At 36.2% G+C, this 17,648-nt stretch overlaps 1 protein-coding gene across 1 annotated transcript in view; it reads right to left on the minus strand.

The window, feature by feature from the left end:
- taf1c (TATA-box binding protein associated factor, RNA polymerase I subunit C) overlaps positions 1-16,579 on the minus strand; it is a 24,468-nt gene extending 7,889 nt beyond the window's left edge. Inside the window, exons 1-12 of the mRNA XM_082140012.1 lie at positions 16,192-16,579; positions 14,820-14,934; positions 12,177-12,229; positions 11,941-12,036; positions 11,762-11,817; positions 11,251-11,498; positions 9,739-9,867; positions 9,438-9,555; positions 7,533-7,604; positions 5,014-5,149; positions 3,807-3,932; positions 3,037-3,214 (exon numbers count right to left, since the gene is read on the minus strand). Of these exons, the coding sequence (XP_081996138.1) occupies positions 3,037-3,214; positions 3,807-3,932; positions 5,014-5,149; positions 7,533-7,604; positions 9,438-9,555; positions 9,739-9,867; positions 11,251-11,498; positions 11,762-11,817; positions 11,941-12,036; positions 12,177-12,229; positions 14,820-14,934; positions 16,192-16,320 (1,456 nt within the window). The 5' untranslated portion in view covers positions 16,321-16,579. The remainder of the gene's footprint in view (positions 1-3,036; positions 3,215-3,806; positions 3,933-5,013; positions 5,150-7,532; positions 7,605-9,437; positions 9,556-9,738; positions 9,868-11,250; positions 11,499-11,761; positions 11,818-11,940; positions 12,037-12,176; positions 12,230-14,819; positions 14,935-16,191) is intronic.
- Positions 16,580-17,648: the final 1,069 nt, after the last annotated feature.

The following is a 17,648-nucleotide window of genomic DNA, read 5'->3' on the forward strand; positions in this document are numbered from 1 at the left end:
ACAGTACACTTATTACTAGGGGTGGCTCGATACCACTTTTTCATGTCCGATACCGATACCGATACCACACAATTGAGTATCTGTCGATACCGATACCGATACAATACCATATATTTTTTTCTTAATTAAGCTGTTAATAACACATTTGTCAGGAGGATGCACTGTGCTTAACCTAGCCAGCTTAAAAGCATCATCATGCTCAAACAGTGCAATAAATGTTCTACTTTCCTAAAGGATGAAATAAGTAGGCCACAACATGACTCAGTTGTGCAATACTGCTGCTTAATTTTTAGGAAAACAATTTTTAAACAGAACTTGTAGCAGCATTTTTAATTATTCAGCACCATTCAATTAATGAAATTTAAAGTGCAACTGTGCAAATAAAACAAAAATTATAATTCCAGTGCCTCTTATGTAGTCATAATAATAGGGCTGTACCCGACTATTCGAATATTCGTTCGGTGGGTTGGTATTCGATTTGAGAATTTGACATTCGAATATTCGTTTTTTTTTTTTTTTTTGCACACCTGGCATCTCCCTCGAAATGGTTCTCATTCGCGCTTGCATATGTTCAACACTATAAAATCTGACGAAATATAGATAGACACACAAGACGAGACACGTTCAGAATGAATAAACTTTTAATAAACTACAGAACAGCGGGAGTGGGAAGCGGCGCGCCTCACGCGGGCAGGGCTTATATGCTCCGATAACTCTTTTTTACAACTATCTTATAAAGCCTAGCCATTTTTAATAGGATGGACAGTTGAAGGAACCCAACCTCGTTATTTGATGCTTCTTGGCCAGTTGGCCTAAAGTGTTCCTGCAACGGGAGTATTCTCTGGCTAGAGCGCAGAACAGTGGAGTTTGTAAGGACAGAAGTGCATGCCTGCGAGCTTGTATTTTGGGTTAAGCTGCGTTGCTTTGACATTGAGGAAAATAGAATAATAGAAACAAAATGTATTAGACTTTTTACCCCTTATTATCAATCTAAATTAATCTCGTTTTTAATTTAATTTAATTTAGTTTTTCTTTATTTAAATTCGTTTTTTTTCTTTAATTAAATTTCGTTTTTCTTTATTTAAATTTCGTTTCTTTATTTAAATTTCGTTTTTCTTTAATTAAATTTCGTATTATTCTTTATTTAAATTTCGTTTTTCTTTATTTAAATTTCGTTTTTTTCTTTAATTAAATTTCGTTTTTCTTTATTTAAATTTCGTTTCTTCTTTATTTAAATTTCGTTTTTCTTTATTTAAATTTCGTTTTTATTTATTTAAATCTACCCTTTACTGTGTCAGTAATTTGTTAGTCAGAAAAATATTAGACTACCTTATTAAGTATTGCTTAAGTTAACAGACGTGTGTGTGTGTGTGTTACGTGCGAGTGTATTTGCTTTGTGTTGTTCATGGGGAAGATGCGTTTTATATAACTAGTGCAGTAATCCGTTTTCGGAGCATAAGCCGTGCCGCTTCCTGCTCGCGCTGTTCTGTAGTTTATTAATTATGAACATATCGCGTCTTATTTGAAATAACTCCACACAGCTGACATGATAACTTAATTGCTGAGAGGGCTTACCTCACTCACCTCTAGCTACCGTTCACGTGATGCCAGTGTTGCCAAGTCCGCGGTCTCTCCCACCCCGAAACGCGATTGGCTATTTTTAAGAAGCAATTGGACGGGATTTGTATGTGAAAATCTGGTAACCCTGCGTGACGCGTGTTGCTCATCTCTCTTTACGGCATGTCTCTCAGGTGTTGTTAAGCATTTGTATGACAATTTAGGACTAAGGGACGTGATCGTATCGGATCGGGTTATACTCCCGCGATTCATGCAATATCCGATCCAGTGATTTTGGCCAGTATCGGACTAATACCGATACCGAATATCGGATCGGCGCACCCCTACTTATTACAGGCAAAATGCTCCAGGAGAAGCTCAAGACCTTTTTGGTTTATATATACATGAATAGGGGTGGGACAATATATCTATAGGGCGATATATCGTTGTCCTTCTCTGTGCGATATGAGAATCGATATGCTAGCACCAAATAATCTATATTTTAATTCATTAAATAAGGCGCTCTAAACAGATTTCCCTGCTCCCAGCATTGTTACTTCATGGCTCCTTGAAGTAGCACTCATCATATGAATGAGGGAAACATGAACACAAGTTAACTAGCCTAAGAAAAAGAGGGTTTTAACAGGATGGTGGACAGCGAGTAAAATAATAGATGTCCCAGCCACAATTAAGTCCAAAGTCTGGACGCACTTCGGCTATTATACCATTGATGAGACAAACATGACGCTTACACAGATACACACGAGAGCGTTTGAAAACAGGCGTCTATCAGCGGACCCCTAATTTATATTCGCTGATAGACGACTTCGCTGATAGACGCCTGTTTTCAAATGCTCTCGTGTGTATCTGTGTAAATGCTCGGTGAAGAGCGTCATGTTTGTCTCATCAATGATGTCTGTTTACAACATGTTTTTGAAGCGTTGATCATTGTAGCCAATCACAGACATAAATGTTGAGCGCATGAACACAGTGGCCAATCAGAGGGGTTTAAGAATCCACTGAACAGTGCTGACGATCCAGAGGGGATGGAATCGGTGCTCTATACGCAAAAGTTTTCAGCGATTTTCCAATTTTACGCATCAGTTAAATTTGCAACTTTGGATGTAAACATAGCTACTGATGAATTCAAAAACAGTGAAATTGCAAAGAACGCAGAACCTCGAGATGGGATTTTAAAAGTTTGCACAAGATGCTGAAGAAGCATGTTCACATTAAATAAAAGAATAGTGGAAGCCAAAAATGCATTCTGTACGAACCAGTTCTAATGCATACTTTTCTTTTTTTTTTTTACTGACCAATACGATTCAAATTATATACACCCAAAACATGCTGGTGGCACATTACCAGGTAACATGAACTAATACAATGCATTCCTTAAATGAACGCATACCAATTGGCTGTGGATAAAGCATCCGCCAAATACAAACAGAAACTGTTGCTGATACTCAAGCCCCTCACCCGTGTACTGCAGTAGCATGATTTCCTGTGTCCTCTGAGAACCAAGCAGCAATTTGCAGGTTTGGCTTGGGGTCTGTCCTGGCAGATCGCAGGCAAATATTGGCGGAGACTCCATCATATGGTTCCATTTCAGCATGGGAACACTGGGAACCCGCTCATCCATGATGTAAGTGGAAAACTGCAGACGAGGAAACAGGAACTGCTTTATTTCTCTTACACTGTACAGTGATGGTATCAGATACCGGGTTTTACAATGAGTCTTTAGACATACACTCAAAAGTGTGGGGTCAAGATTTAAAAAAAAGATATTAACTTTTATTCAGGAAGAATTCATTCAATTGATAAGTACAGTAAACAAAAAATTTGAACAAACATTTGACCAGTAGTGTATAAATAGTATACCTCGATACATAATTATAACTATATTTATATACACTAAGCTAGTTCAAAGAATATCACGGTATTACAATGGTAGAGCCAAGTTACTATCACGGTTATAAAACACACTGAACAAGGAAACGCTCCACTGCATTAAATATCAAATCTCTAATTATACTGACAATAGTTCCTGTAGAGATTAAAAAAAAGGTTCAATCGTGTGTGTGTGTGTGTGTGTGTGTGTGTGTACAATCCCATGACATTTGATACAGATCATCATTCAAGGAAGTTCTGGAGGATTTCATTGAAAAAACACAAGGTGGAACACACTCTTCTGCACTAATATCAGACGCAGACACTAATCTTGAATCGCGATATATGATAGTGTTTACCTGGGTATTAATAAGGTGGTGATGGGCGTGGCTTTGACTCAGGTACTTGGCTACTATCACTCGCTCTCCCGACACACAACCTGGTGTCTTTCCAATCCGGAACAATGTGTGAGTATTTTCATGACTCTGCGTAGAGGAAGTGACAAAGATTAATAAAAATTGAGACCCACCTTAAAAAAGAGAAATAAAGAGAAGACTAACAAAAGAGTGAAACAAAAGAATGATCATTAAATACACAAATCTGAAATAAATAGTAGAGGTACAAAGGAGACCGTTCTTCGCCCAATACATTTTACAGTTAAGTTGATCAAATGTAGGTAATAAAATAATGTAATATTTTAAATATCATTTTAATTTGATATTTTAAATTAAACAATATTCTAAATAGTATATCATAACAACAATAATAATAACAATAAATCCCATTACTATGATTGTTATTACTAGTCTTATATACTAGTACCTAATTACAGTTATTATTATTATTAAATCAGATTAGATAACAATAATAGGAGCCTATATTAATAATTAGATAAATCAACAAGATTTTAAAAATATTAAGTCTTATTACTTATTTTATCTAATCATTTTAACATTTAAAATCCTATTATTATTGATAATAATCGAGATGTAATATTTGATGTAAGATGATTTAAGTGTTCCCTTGTCATCTGTCACGCCACATCCAACCAGTCAAACACATTTAGATTTTACATTTATCAGCTACTTACAAATGAGGAGCTTTACAAAATATTCATAATACACAATGCCAAATTTAAAGCATAAGCAAGATGAGCATGCAAACTAGAGCAGAAGTGAAATGCAGAAAAAAGAGCAAGACTTTATTTTAAACGTGAGTTCCAGTAAGTGCCCTGGTTTATGGTTGTGGATTAGTTGTGTTCACGGAAGAGGCGTGTCTTTAGCTGTATAATAATTTTATCTCTAACATCCTCCTCTTTTGTTAGAGGAAATAATCACTCATCAGAGATGAATACTACAAGGTACAATGTGTAATATAATTTAGTATTTTAACAGTGGCCAAAAACTGATGCTGCTTCTACTCTGTTTGGCTGTTGCTGTATTGGTGGTTTGGCTATTAAAATGTACAAAACAATGCACTACGATGAGGCACTATATGTTTATGGGGGACTCGGTTCTAATTCATAATTTTGGCCAATAATGATACACGTAAGAAGAGCCACTTTACCCGTATGTCTGTAAGCTCCGCCCCCGTTCTGTCAGCATAGACCATCACTCTCGGGTGACTGGAGAACTCACACCATCGCCATGACGACTTGGCATTGAAGTAAAGGTTGGAACTCTCCTCACGGAACTTCTGCAATCTAAAAGAGAACAGAATGTCACAAAACTCTTGACTGGTTACAACAACCACACACTGCATCATGTGGCATGGGGCTGCATCAGCTCACTGTACAGACTCGTGAAGCCATATGATAATGTTCTGAAACAAACAAACTGAAATTTAAAGGGATAGTTCACCCAAAAATGAAATTTCTGTCGTGATTTACTCTCCCTCATTTCGTTTCTAAACCCGCAAGACTTTCGTTCATTTTCGGAACACAAATGAAGATATTTTAATGAAATATGAGGGCTTTCTGTCCCTCCATTGATAGCTATGCAACTACCACTTTGTCAAAATTTTCTTTATGATGAACAGATTGAATTTAGGCTTTTATTCACATATAAACATTAATCAACTCAAACATCAGATATGATAAACGGAAGCTCACGCACGTTCGCTTGTTGTGTGAGAACCAATGAGGTTCGTTCTCGCGTTACGCAGCACGTTTGAGCTTCAGCAAGAACCAATGAGGTTTGTTTGAACAGTACGAACCAAGCGGGTTCGATTGAGCTGTTTATGTTATCTGATCAATGTTTAAATGTGAATAAAAGTCTAAATTCAATATGTTCATCATATATAAAGAATTAGGGGTGGGTGAAAAAAAATCGATTCTTAGATGCATCACGACGCGGACATGGACGATTCTGAATCGATTCACAAATGTCAAAAATCGATTATTGCCCTGCAATGCCAGCCACAAAAGGTTACATTTTGACTGTGCTCTCTGCAGATGTTCATTCACTTTTTTTGTATAAGCTGTTTTTGATTGTGGTATACAGCAAACATTTCAAATCATAACTCTTTATTATTTAGTTGTGCATAAGAGCGGCTTTGTATGTTACTAATTATTCAGAATATGCGTAAGTCCACAAGCATTATATGAGAGCTGCTGGTACATCATTCTATATTTTTGAACGAAAACTGTTTGTGATTTTGCTACAGCAAAATGTTTTTTGTCTGAAGGATTATATTGCTCATTGGAAATAAGAGGATGTTGGTTAGAAGTCTATTATTAAATGCTAGAGATTCAGAATATGCTGAAGTTTGTATTCATTTACTACAAGTACGCTGCTAGTACAGGCACACATTTATTTTCCTGTTGGTTCTTTGCAATGTTAGGACATATGCTGGAAAATGTAACCTTACAGTTGACTTGCCAAATCACTTCCATTTGTTTTATTAATAAAATGAATATAGGAAGTAAGTTCGTTGTGGGTCATCATAAATACTTTACTTTAAAAGTACCAAGTCAGTAAAAAAAAAAAAAATAAAAAAAATCGTTAATACTCGATAATCGTTACCCTCTGAATCGTAATCGAATCGTGAGGTGCCTAGAAATTCCCACCCCTATAAAGAATGTGTCTTTATAAATTATTTATAGAATGTTTCCCCCTAGAAAATTTGGACTAAACCGCTCAATTCATATGAATTTGTTTTACGATCTCTTTATGAACTTTTTGACGCGTCAAAGTGGTAGTTTCGTATCTGTCAATGGAGGGTCAGAAAGCTTGTAGATTTAATTTAAAATATCCTCATTTTTTTAGCAGAATGAAAGTCTTACGGGTTTGAAACGGCATGAGGATGAAGTCTCAGATTTCAAATTCAGACAATTTTATTTCGAAATTCAAATAATATATACCGTTTTGGCAGTTTTTCTTTTCTTTGACGTGACAGATCATTGTCGCCGCCTCAGATCAAGCGAATGGGCAGTAAACTGATCGTCTCTTAAAATAAACATGCACGAAATAAACATGATTGCACATCAGAAAGTATGTTGAAAGATACAGTACAACTTCCAAAAAGCTGTATCAGGTCTCATGTAGTCGCTTAATCAGGGTTTCAATCGTGGAAAGACGTCAATATAACCGCTTGTAAACAATGTCACGTAATGTTACATTTACCACCGGAAAACCATTCAACGGTTTTGCCAAGTCAGCTAGAAAAATGAACTCGAGAAAGGAGCATTTTGCTAAATTTATGCACCGTTACATTTCGATAAAAAAAATTTTCCGTAATTTGAATAAATCCGTCAAGTTTTTATGACAGACACCATTTCAAATGACATGGACCATCGCCACCAACTGGACAGGAGTGGGAATTACAGTTACAAGTTACAATAGATCACCCTCAATGTAATCTGTCAAAATGACAGACAGCCTTCAGATTTTTTCTCATCACTGCTAATAATATTCAGTCAATGATGGAAAATGTTCTGTTAACGCGACCTTTGGAGCTTGGGTACTGCTCAAAATTTTGCTAAAGGACAATTTGTAGTAGAAGCAGATAGGATCATGTTGGTACACTGAGTCCTAAGCACAAGATAACAGCAAGAGAAGCACACATTGTTCTTAAAACACACGTACCCTCTGCGCACGGTCCAAAGATATGCTGCTCCCCGCTCATTAACCACCACAAACTCATTTGGTATGTGTGGACTGTGAAAGACAAAAGAGAACACGCATTAATAAGACAAGTTTATAGGTTTAGCCAATGTTACAAAGCCTTAAAAAAAACATGAAGGTACAGAAAAATATCCTAAGCCATGTTCCCACCGTTCTTCTCTTCTATTTTTTCCATACTATGGAAGTCAATGGGGTCCCATCAACTGTTTGGTTACAAAAATGTCCTTTTTTGTGTTCAGCAGAACAAAGAAACTCATAGAGGTGTGGAACAACTTGAGGGTGAGTAAATGATGACAGAATTAAACATTTTTGGTGACCTAATCCTTTAAGAAATTTAGAAAAACAAATACATTCAATAATACATGCACTTCCGTTTAAAACGGGGAAAAAAGGAAAATAATGCTTTTATTTAGGATGCATTAAACGGATCAAAAGCGACAGTTAAGGCATTTATAATGTTGCAAAAGATTATATTTCAAATAAATTCCTGTTCTTTTCAACTTTTTATTTATCAACAAATCCTGAAAAATATCAGTGTTTCCACAAAAATATAAAGCAGCACAACAGTTTTCAACATTGATAATAATCAGAAATGTTTCTTGAGCATCAAATCAGCATATTAGAATGATTTCTGAAGGATCATGTGACACTGAAGACTGGAGTAATGATGCTGAAAATTTTTATTACAGGAGTAAATTACATTTTAATATTCACATCTGCAATTTAAATTTTCAATAATATTTTACAATATTACTGTTTTCACTGTATTTTTTAAATTAAATAAATGCACCCTTGGAAGGAATACGAGCCTTCCTTCAAATAAACCTTACAGAATATACATTTTCCATGCAACTATATCCATAATATAGCATAGCCTCTTGTACATTATGGCTTAAATAAATGCTATTTTGACTATGGTGTCCAGTAGACATAACTAACCAACAAAGAACACTATTCAGCCATGAGCACATGATGACAAGAAAAAAAAGGTGATTTAAACAAAAAAAAAAAAAAAAAAAAAAAACTTGTCGGCACTCAGACATGCATACACCCCTTAGGCGCAATAGTAAAATGAAGTCATTTGATTATCAGTTCAGTGTGTGATACTGATCATTTGAATATCTGACATTAAAGGTGCTCTAAGCGATGTCACGCGTTTTTTAGGCTGAAACATTTTTTTTTTCACATACAGCAAACATCTCCTGACTATCCGCTAGCTGCCTGTCTCCTGAACACACTGTAAAAAAAAACGTGGTCTCTTTAGACAGCCAAGGCTCCACAAACGGCAACAAAAACAAACTGGCCCAGCCTGGACCATGAAACATAAACAGTGTTCCAGACAATAACCGACAAGAATGATTTGGGGGTGGGGGCTGGGGGGTTAGTGCACGTGCACATGAAGGCGGGTGTGGGGAGTGGAGGAGAGAGAAGCATGAAGAGGGAAATTAGCTAGAGGAGAGATGTCCTAGACAACGACAACGACTAATGTTAAAATTATACTCTCTTGAATTTTGATATGGCCAACACACGACCAAAGAGACGACGTTCCGATGAACAAATAGCAAAGAAGAGGGAAAAGGAGAAGGAACGCGCGAAGTCCCGAATTTACATCGGAAAAGCACGGAAGGGAGGGGACGGGATGAGGAGGAGGGAGGGTCGAGCTAGCCTCCATTTTGCTTGACAATACTTCGAACGTCAAAAAGACGTGACGCTTTAATCATTCACACAGTCCAATGACTGATTTTGAAAGTCAACTAGTAGTCGGGTTTAAGGAACCCCTGAATAATCAGGGTCCATCAGGAGCACAAGCAGACGTGTTCTGTGAGGCGCATGTTAAAGTGAGGCAGCAAGGGCTTTCAGACACACCTGCCGGTGACGCAGGAGAAGGGATCTTTGGTCTCGATGACTTCCACTAACCGCGGGTTCGATCGGTTTCCCATCATCCACACGCCACATAAATAATCTGACCGCACAGCAACATGTCCTGCACACAGATGTTTGACATGCAATAATTTGACATAACAAATAATTTGACATAACGTCATCGACATTGATTTTTTACTTTGACATGAAGACATTGTACCATCATTGCATGAATTGCATTGATTGCAATAGTTTGATTGGTGTGATCAATGACTTCTCAGCCAATCCATTTCTCACATCTCACCTTCGTCTTCCATTTTGCTAGAACTGATCTGTCTGACAGATCCATTCAAATAAAAGACAACAGGTTGGGGTTGCATGACAAAACTAGTAGGATTGTCATCATTAAACTGTTGCACCACCCTGTGGAAACCTGAGGAACTGCAGTAAAGGAAAAATTAAAAGAACCAAACACACGTCTAAATGGTCTAAAGAATTGAGAACTCTTTTAAGACCTGTACAAAAAAAACATATGTCTGTAAACTGTATGTCCATATAGAATCTCAAAATTAATCATATCTCAGATTGTTTTACTTGAATTGACAGGCTGGTTACACATTTAACTGCAAACCAGAGTATTTGCAAGTTTAAAATACTCAAGACATGTTTTCTTTAATAAATACATATGTAGTGCAATTGGTTTATGTACTAATATTTGAGGTCAATCGATAATAGACTTTGCTGATATGATGATGATGGGAGTGAATGGTACCTGAGATTTTGAAGCCCAGAGAAGCGCATCCATCCATCATTAAATAATAATCCATACGACTCCAGAGCGTTAATAAGTGCCTTCTGAAGTGAAGTGATGCGTTTTGTAAGAAAGAAAAATATAATTTTTTATAACTTTGGAAAAAAACTATAACCACTGGCTTCCGGTCGAGTTCCGGTGGAAGAGTGACCTCTGACCCGACGCATGATGTATCGACGAACACAGAAGCGCAGAGGATAGAGCAAAACAAAACACCGGTCACGAATTAGAAGTCTTAAAAGATCATTTTTAAATATAAATGTCGGAGGAGCTTGAGTTTGTTGCCCAGCTCTATTTGTTTGAACCGCGAGAGGCGTCGACTCTCACCTAAGCTTACACTACTCCTTCATCCTACCTCATGCGTCGGGTCAGAGGTCACTCTTTGGCCGGAACTAGACTTGCGTACGGCCATTACTGGAAGCCAGTGATTATAGTTTATAAAGTTATAAATATGGATATTTTTCTTACAAAAACGCATCTCTTTGCTTCAGAAGGCCTTTATTTCCCCCTGGAGTCGTATGGAGCACTTTTATAATGGATGGATGCACTTTTTTGGCATTCAAAATATCAGGTACCATTCACTCCCATTATAAAGCTTGGAAGAGCCAGGATATTTTCAATATCTCTGAATGTGTTTGGCTGAAAGAAGAAAGGCATACACACCTAGGATGGCTTGAGGGTGAGTAAATAATGGGATCATTTTCATTTTTGGGGGAACTATCCCTTTAAGGCCTTGATTAGCTGGTTCAGGTGTGTTTAATTGGGGTTGGAGCTGAACTCAGTGTGCTACAGTTTTTTCGAGTGGTTTTGAGTGTGTTGCTATGTGCTTGCCATGGTATTCTGGATGGTTGGGGAAAGGTATTTGGTTAAACAGGTTTAAAATAAAATATGGAGTTAAATACTCAGTTATTGGCATCAGCCCTCAGATCACTAACCCCTTAATAAAGTTCTACAACATGGCATCAAACAAACTATGACACTATTGCAACTGTGGTAGGAGGATACAGACTTTGTCCATCCCGACTCCCCTGGGATAGATCAGACAGGCATCTCTGCTGCTCTGGTCCCCATGTAATTGCACAAATCCTAGAGTGCCCCCTGTAGTTTCTGCACTGAACTGCTGCCGTTCTCTCTGAGTCGTCAGCTCTTCATAGAGGAGTGAGGAAAGGAGAGACGGAGGAACATCTGTCACAATATCCCTGAGAAGATGGTGCATACGACGGATCTTCTTCGAGAAATTTGCATACTCGCACCTAAAAGGCGGAAGAAGCATCTGAGGATTATTTTTAATGCATTATTAAATGAAACTTCACCGTATGATTTTTTTCCCTCTGACTTTACCCATTTCAAATGGACAATATAAAACCATTTTTGTTTTTAAATACCCCTATTATGCTATTTTAAGGGTTCTAATTTTGTTTTGCACTTGGATGGGTAAAATGCAGAGCACAAATTCCAAGTATGGGACACCACACATCACGTCACTTTCACTTTAATTCACATAAAATAATCTTACCTCTTATATTTTAAGCCATTTATAAAGTCAATAGACCAGCGCATTGACAAAGTATCCTGATTGAAAAACAAGAACAGAAGACAACTATTACAGGACCACTAGAAAACATGCCAACAACAACAAGACAACGACAAATCATTCTGGCCACACAACGAGCACACACACCAGGACTCCCTCACCTTTGGTTGTTTACGTTGGAAAGAGAAGTCATCCTGGAGCAAATGTCCCATTGTGGAGAATGCGTCCATAAAGTAATGCTGGTAGAAATACTGCATCTGAAGGGAAAACAGAGACAAAACAGTTCTTTTCTTTTTTTTTACTAAATAAAACATTTTGAGATGAAAAGTCACTTTCACAAAAAGTCACAAAAATGAGCAAATCCAAAGACTTTGGGAATCATGCTTCCCTAACTTACATGATCTGGGAAATCCATTGGATCTGGTAGATCAACAGATGGGACTTTGGCATCTTGGAAAGATAAAAAAAAAAATACATAATAAATTATGCAAATATCACCACCCAAAAAATACAAAATAATATCTTGCATAAAGAAAATGAAGCATTTTTTCTTGGCAGTGTGACATTACAATTAAAAACATTATCTTTGGATACCATGTGTTATTATTGTTAACTAAAATTATTAAAATTATTTTTTTTGTTAACTGAAATATAATCTAAAATTAAAATTAAACTGAGAAGATAAACTAAAGCCAATTCACAATATTTTTAAAGGGTTTAGTTCACCCAAAAATAAGAAATGATTTCAATGACTCACACAACATTCAAATGAATCCATAAGACTTTCGTTCATCTTTGAAACACAAATTAAGATATTTTTAATGAAATCTGAGAGTTTTCCATCCAATCAATATGAATCTAGCGGTTTAATCCAGGTCTTCTGAAGAGCATGACAAACTTAATGTGATGAACAGATTTATTTTAGGCTTTTACGCACATATAAATATTGATCAGCAAACAATGTTTACAGCATTCGAATTAGGGCTTTTATTAATATTAAAAAACAAACTTCGAGTATGATTTTTGGGCAAAAGTCAAAGCCCCAATTCAAATTTTGTCAAGGAAGCTCAAGCATGTTCGCTTGACGCACAAGAACCAACAAGGTTCATTCTTGCATCACGCGGCACGATAGAGCTTCCGCAAGATCGCGTAAAAGTTTACGCGTAAAAAAAGCCTAATTTAAATCTGATCAAATTTCATAAAAAATTTCTTCATTGTGTTCCTAAGATGAATAAAACCTTTATTGGTTTGGAATGACATGAAGGTGGGTAAATGAAAATTTTCATTTTAAGGTGAACTGGCCCTTTAAATACTATAATTTTATCTACTTCCCGTCTCTGTCGGGCGGAACCCTTCAAATCCGCAACTTTTGAGGAAATGGAAAAGACACTATTTGTTAAATAAACACTGTGCTGTCAAAGTTGATTTTGATTTTTATGTCAGACACTTGCATGTGTCATTATATCATTAACACATTACCAAAATCAAGCTAATATGTTTATTATCAAATTACAGGTTATAAAGTTTCCTGAATAGCTTTGTGGGTGCTTAGTTTTTCCTGTCATTTGTCCAAAACCTCATGTTCTAAAAGATGAAGGCTATATAGACCTTATTCACATCAGCGCCATCTTTGAGTTTTAATGGGAATGAAAGCGAGGCTTTGAGGGATAGACATGTATCTCTTCAGTGCGTTGTACTGTTGTTTAATGTGTTTTTGGATTGTTCTGCTGACTAAACACACAAAAAAAATATGTTTCCAAGAAATTTCAGTAGACAAAAACCTACTGTGCAACATGGGCTGTGATCTAGCAGCTTTGCATATGGAAAAAAGACGAAATATGGAGATACAAGGTTTCCGTCGCACAGAGATGTTATATAAATATTACTAAAATAACACTGAATTCTCACTGGTAAAAATGCCCTGATTTTATTTTTTGTTAAGTTGTAACTTATAAATGTTCTTCATGAGATCCACCACAATGCACTTTTCTTAAAGGAGAACTCCGGTGAATTTTTAAGTTAATCTTGATCGTCATACCTTTGTGAGTACTGTCTATAGAAAAAAAAAACGAACCGGATTGGTGCTTGCAACGCGGAGCTGTTACAGTTAATGCCCAGAGCTCCCATTCAGCTAAAACGGCAGTTATGGGGGCATAAACATAAAGGGTGTCTTTGTGCCTCTTAACAGACACAAAATGCAATTAAAATGTCTGTCCAACATGAACAGGGCCCTTACATGACAACAAGATACGTTTAGCAACTTAGCCATTGTTTAAACTCACCTTCCGGCTACAACTGAGTTCCCACGGGACTTCAGCGCGAGACTACAGCTAGCCGTCTAAAACACTATTTAGGTGAGTTTAAACAATGGCTAAGTTGCTAAACGTATCTTGTTGTCATGTAAGGGCCCTGTTCATGTTGGACAGACATTTTAATTGCATTTTGTGTCTGTTAAGAGGCACAAAGACACCCTTTATGTTTATGCCCCCATAACTGCCGTTTTAGCTGAATGGGAGCTCTGGGCATTAACTGTAACAGCTCCGCGTTGCAAGCACCGATCCGGTTAGTTTTTTTTTTTCTATAGACAGAACTCACAAAGGTAAAACGATCAAGATTAACTTAAAAATTCACCGGAGTTCTCCTTTAATATAACCAATGGCCAAAATACATAGACTGTATGAAGAGTTCAGATGCAAAAGCCTCTAAGTGCCATCTGAAATTTTCTTCTAGAATGATCATTTTTATCAAGCTCGTATATTTAAGTTCAGTAATTTCACTTAAATTACAATTAATAGGTAATCTTCATTGCCATTTAAGTGAAATTATTGAACTTAAATATACGAGCTTGATAAAAATGATCATTCTAGAAGAAAATTTCAGATGGCACTTAGAGGCTTTTGCATCTGAACTCTTCGTATATTCATAACCAAGCAAATGCACTAATGCAAAATTTTACATTTTGGGATCTAAGGATGTTTTATCATTTAATATTTAAGCCTATCTAATGACTAAGCTTCAGACCATTAATAATAAGGTTTACCTTGATATAGTGGTATTAAAGGGGTAACGGCTGGTTTGACCGGCAGCCATTCCTCACCGCTCACAGCGTGCTGGGGTTCAAACTCAGGACGGGCCCACGGTTGTTCAGGATCAAACTGTAAAATCACAATCAAGACAGTCATGATACACATTCACAATTACAGGGTGGAGAATGTGAAACATAACATTATGATAATTCTGCTATAAGTGGAACGATATTGACATTTATTTTGATCTTTCTGTTAAAACCTGTCATGCATTGCCATGCTTTTTAGAGAAGTCCTACTATTCTTTTGTGCCGCCTAATAATACATTAGTGAGATCTAATCATTTTGATTTCTGTACTTTTCAACTAATCATTAATAATATCTTGGTAACTCCTTACCATAATCATAATCATAATCAAAATCTCAAAATTCATACTGATTCTTCAAGGGGTATTTTATTAAGTATCTAGATAGTAACCAAAGCCGATTATTCCAACACTATGACATTTATTTTTACTTGATTCTTTTGCAACGAACAAATCCTCATTTGGCTCATGTTTGAATATTTCATATGCAATTATAAACCCTAAGATGAAATCATTTTGATTTTCTTAACATCAGAAAATCATTCATAAATATTATTATCATAATAATCATATTATCATCATCACATAATATCATTGCTGCAAGCAATTATCAGGATTCTTTTTTTTTTCTTCTTTAACGCCATTCCAGCTTCTATGGCCATTTTTTATAAAAAATAAAAACTTACGATGTTTTAAGATTATTTTTTTCTAAAAAAATTCAAAACTAAATCTTGATTTACTTGGTTAAAACCTTTTCAAAAGTACCAAAAGAGTAAATAAAAAAATTCTCAAAGGGGTAGAAGTATTACAGTCCAGCAAAATATGTTTAATGTACAATGGATTCTGACAAGACGAACACTGGTGAAATTTTCTCCTGATAGTAAAATATTAAGTGTCTTGAGTGTCCAATCCCGCCTCGTGAGTAAATTGATCCCAGTGACTATTTTAAATGGAATATATATTTTTGTCCCCAAACATCAAGATTTAAAAGTAATTATAAAGCACATATTAATACCTTATTCTGCATGACCATATTCTACACCCCTTAATCCTACCCAGTACCTAAACTTAACTAACGTAACCTTACTCTTCATAAACAATAATTAGGCGTTTATTGAGGCAAAATTCCTAGTCAATATAGTTAGTTAATAGTAAGAATTAGACCCTAAACTAAAGTATTATCAAACCTAAAATATATACAAAATTTACAAGCATGCATGCATGCATGCATATTTAATGTGTGTGTATTGTGTGCATCAGGACGGATCTGTCACTTTTATTATGATGTGCATCGTCTTACCGGCCCGGCACCCACAGTACGCACGCGCTCGTATGAACCCCAGCCTCCATAATTGTGTTTCGCCTCTTCTTCAGGCGGACCATCCAGATACAGATGTGGATAAAGCTGATGAGGAAATATGTTGTCCATGATGGTCGCGAGGAAGTCCTGTCTAACGTTAACTTACCCGGCCCAGAAGATCAGACAAGCCCGGGCATGTTCTCGTGAGTATGGCTGTCCACGTGCGCACTGATTTAAGATCGTAATATGTCGGAAAAAGTCATTTTCATTTATACAAATATTGGAAATATTACACGGTATAGCACGCGTTTATGAAAAACGTGGTTGGCAAGAGACCGCGTGCGCGCTAAACAGAACGAAAACGTGCCTGCGCTGCTCACGTCACTCTCACATGCCTCAGCTGATCCACTGTGAGGGAAGCCAGACTCCTCGACTGTACGAGACCGGGAAACATTTCAAAATAAAAGCCTTTTAAACATTTCAAAATAGAGATCTTGTCAGTGTGCAGTGGTCATAAACTTTTGTAGCGCAATGGTATATGAAGCAAGTAAGTAGCTTAGGTAAATAAATTATTTAAAAAAATACATTACTAATAAATAAATTAAAAATAGTGTCTTGTTATTCCTGTTAGGTTTCAGCAAACACTGATTAGGTTTCAGCAAACACTGTAAATTAGGCCTAGTCTGTAATAAACTAATGAATATAAATGCAGTGACCCCACGTTTTTATTAGCTTTCAGGTTATTTACGTTTTAAACATAACATTTGAATTGCTTTTCATGCTTTTATTTTAAATACTTTGCCTGTTGTAATGAAACATGTATTCTACGCTACGAGCGATGTTTCCAAGGTCCTCGGATATAAATAAATGAAAAGAAAAGAAATGTAAGCAACGATTAACAAAAATAATAATAATTAAAAGCATTTTTTGTTTGGATTTTGACAGTCATTTTTCACCAGTTGATAATTCTATTTTGATGCTTCATAGCTGAATTGTATTATTTTCATAATTGATGTAGGCCTACTTCACACACACACACACACACACACACACACACTTACTGAAACAAAATGAATCAACACTGAACTGATTTTAACTGAATAATGACTGTTTACTATTGTCTTTTTAGAGCTGCTTTACAGCAGAATTGAATCCTGTTTGCATCATTGAATCGTTATTTTCCTGTTATCACTGGAAAAGCTGCTTTAAAACAATCTGAATCTGTATTGTATAAAGCACTATATAAATAAAGGTTACATGACTTACCAAATTAATCAAAACGCAAACTTGAATTAGATTGAGCTTTTGTATTTTCAACAGCTTTAAAGAAAACTTGATTCTGCACAAAAACCGGAATAAATAAGGCCACAAACAGACTTCTTCATTTCTAACGCTTATGAATACGAAAGTTTTACAAGGTTTTCCTCTGCACTTAATACTTAATATGTTCATTTATT

Source organism: Leuciscus leuciscus, assembly GCF_965113295.1.
Source record: "Leuciscus leuciscus genome assembly, chromosome: 16".
NCBI lineage: Eukaryota > Metazoa > Chordata > Actinopteri > Cypriniformes > Leuciscidae > Leuciscus > Leuciscus leuciscus.